The 1,943-nt window shown below is 58.1% G+C and overlaps 1 protein-coding gene across 1 annotated transcript in view; it reads right to left on the minus strand.

Annotated features, from left to right (window-relative positions):
• PLXNC1 (plexin C1) overlaps positions 1–468 on the minus strand; it is a 207,800-nt gene extending 207,332 nt beyond the window's left edge. Inside the window, exon 1 of the mRNA XM_045291393.1 lies at positions 399–468. Coding sequence (XP_045147328.1) covers positions 399–468 — 70 coding nt within the window. The remainder of the gene's footprint in view (positions 1–398) is intronic.
• Between the last annotated feature and the right edge of the window lie 1,475 nt (positions 469–1,943).

Below are 1,943 nucleotides of genomic sequence, written 5' to 3' on the forward strand. Positions count from 1 at the left end.
CGGCTCGTGCGGCGGCGGTGGCAAGCCCTGCGCGCTGCGGCGCCGCTTCTTCCTCGGCCGAGAGTTCCTCTGTGCAGCGCTGCGCCCGCGGGGAGGCGCGGAGGGGAAGGGAGGGGACGGGCGGAGAGGAGCGAGGCGGGCGGGGAGGGCTGGAGAGGTTGGGTGCCCTTGCGCGTTTCACTTTCCCATTGTCAAAGTGGGACGCAACTGGCCCCCTTCCTCATCCTCTTCCTCCTCCGCCCTCCGCCCGCCCTCCCTCCACGCCCATCTCCCCTCCTCTCTTGATTCGGTGAGATAGGGAGGAGGGAGGTCTCGTAATTTGGGTGACTGTGTAGGTGGCCTCTTTCATCTATTCATAACAAAGCTGAGCCGCCTGCCGCTGCCACCGCGGCCGCCACCCTCGCCCTTTGGCTCGCCCGGGGCTCCCGGGGCGCGCAAACGGCGCTCCGAGCGGGCTCCCGAGATCATCTGCCCGCCGGGCAGCTCCAGCGCCCGGGTTTTGTTTACTAGAGCGGCGGGGAGACGCCGAGGCGCGGGGATCGGGCACCCAGGACACTGAGGGCTTGGAGAGGAGGGCCGGGCTCAGGCCATTGGGAGGCGGCGAGGGCGGCGGACAGGTGTTGGAGCGGCGGGGGAGGGAAGCCCGAGGAAAGCGCGCGCGGGACGTGGACGAGCCCAAGCCTCCGGGGACCCAGGAGCCCCGGTGGCAGGGAGCGGGTTTCCCTGGGCCGAAGGAGTGAGGTGGGAGAAAGGCAAGCGCCAAGACTCTTGTTCTGGCCAATCCCTGGGGCTGGAGCTTTCATATTTGCAAAGGTTCTCTAATCTCCCTTGGCAACGGAGTCCCAGGCTCTCAACCCAGCGTTTAGAAAGTTCTGCTCACCATCTAGCCTGAATGGTCATGGCTAACATTTAGTGAGCATTTGCTGGGTGCCCGGTGCTGTTCTAAATTCAAGGCACGGATTAAACCTCATTTAATCCTCATAACAATCCTATTAATTAGTGACTGTTATTATCATGCCCATTTAGTAGTCGTGGAAAATGACCATGGAGAGGTTATGGAACTTGCTGGAATCTTATTGCTGGTAAACAAACAACAGATGAATTTGAATCCTTCTCTGGAGGCGCCAGGGCCGTTTACACATGCCACTCTAGCCTTGTGCATGGGTCATCCCCGGCCAGGATTTTAAAAAGGGTCCAAGAGACCCCACAGGACCCAGCCCAAGCTTCTAACCCCAGAGCCAGATTGCTTTATTTGGCTGAAGGTTCCCCTGCTGCCCCCTTTCCTTTTACAACCCCTGAGGTACCACCCCTTCACCCAGGAGGCAAAGATCAACCTGGTGGCCCCCCAGATCCCCAAGAATTTTCATAGCATAGCGAATTATTGCACACCAGAAAATCCGTTCCTGGGGCAGCAGGTAGCTCCCTCAAAGCTTGGCAGAAGGACCCCCATGCATCCTTGGGAAGTCATCTCCATCCCTTCCCAGGCTGCTGCCAGACAGGAGACCTTTGGGGTGGGGGTGGGGGAGCAATTGGTTGCTAGCCTTTCTTCCTCTAGTTCCCCAGCCCAGCTAGAATGTTTTGAGGAGGGGGAGGGGTGGGTGGGCTTGCTCCAAGTACCAAGTCCCTGAGAAGGAGCAACTGTTGCAGTTTGCAAACTTCTGCAACAGTGATGCAAGTCCTGTTCTTTAAATTCTTATCCAACTCTGAAGAAAAAGGCAGGGACGCTGGCTTAAGGGAAGAAGGGAGAGATGAGAGCTAGGCAGTTCCCGCCCTCCCAGGGCAGTTAGAGCATCGCATTGTTCTGAGTGGCCTTCATATCTGAACTCAGCAGGGTCAGCTGTTCCCTCATAATCTCATGTGAAAGTGGATATGACCTTGGTCTGCCCAATAGCTATCGAGTCCTTTCCAACTCATAGCGACCCTGTAGGACTGAGTCCAACTGC

Source organism: Echinops telfairi, unplaced genomic scaffold (assembly GCF_000313985.2).
Source record: "Echinops telfairi isolate 266 unplaced genomic scaffold, ASM31398v2 ScPeMD7_2;HRSCAF=8, whole genome shotgun sequence".
NCBI lineage: Eukaryota > Metazoa > Chordata > Mammalia > Afrosoricida > Tenrecidae > Echinops > Echinops telfairi.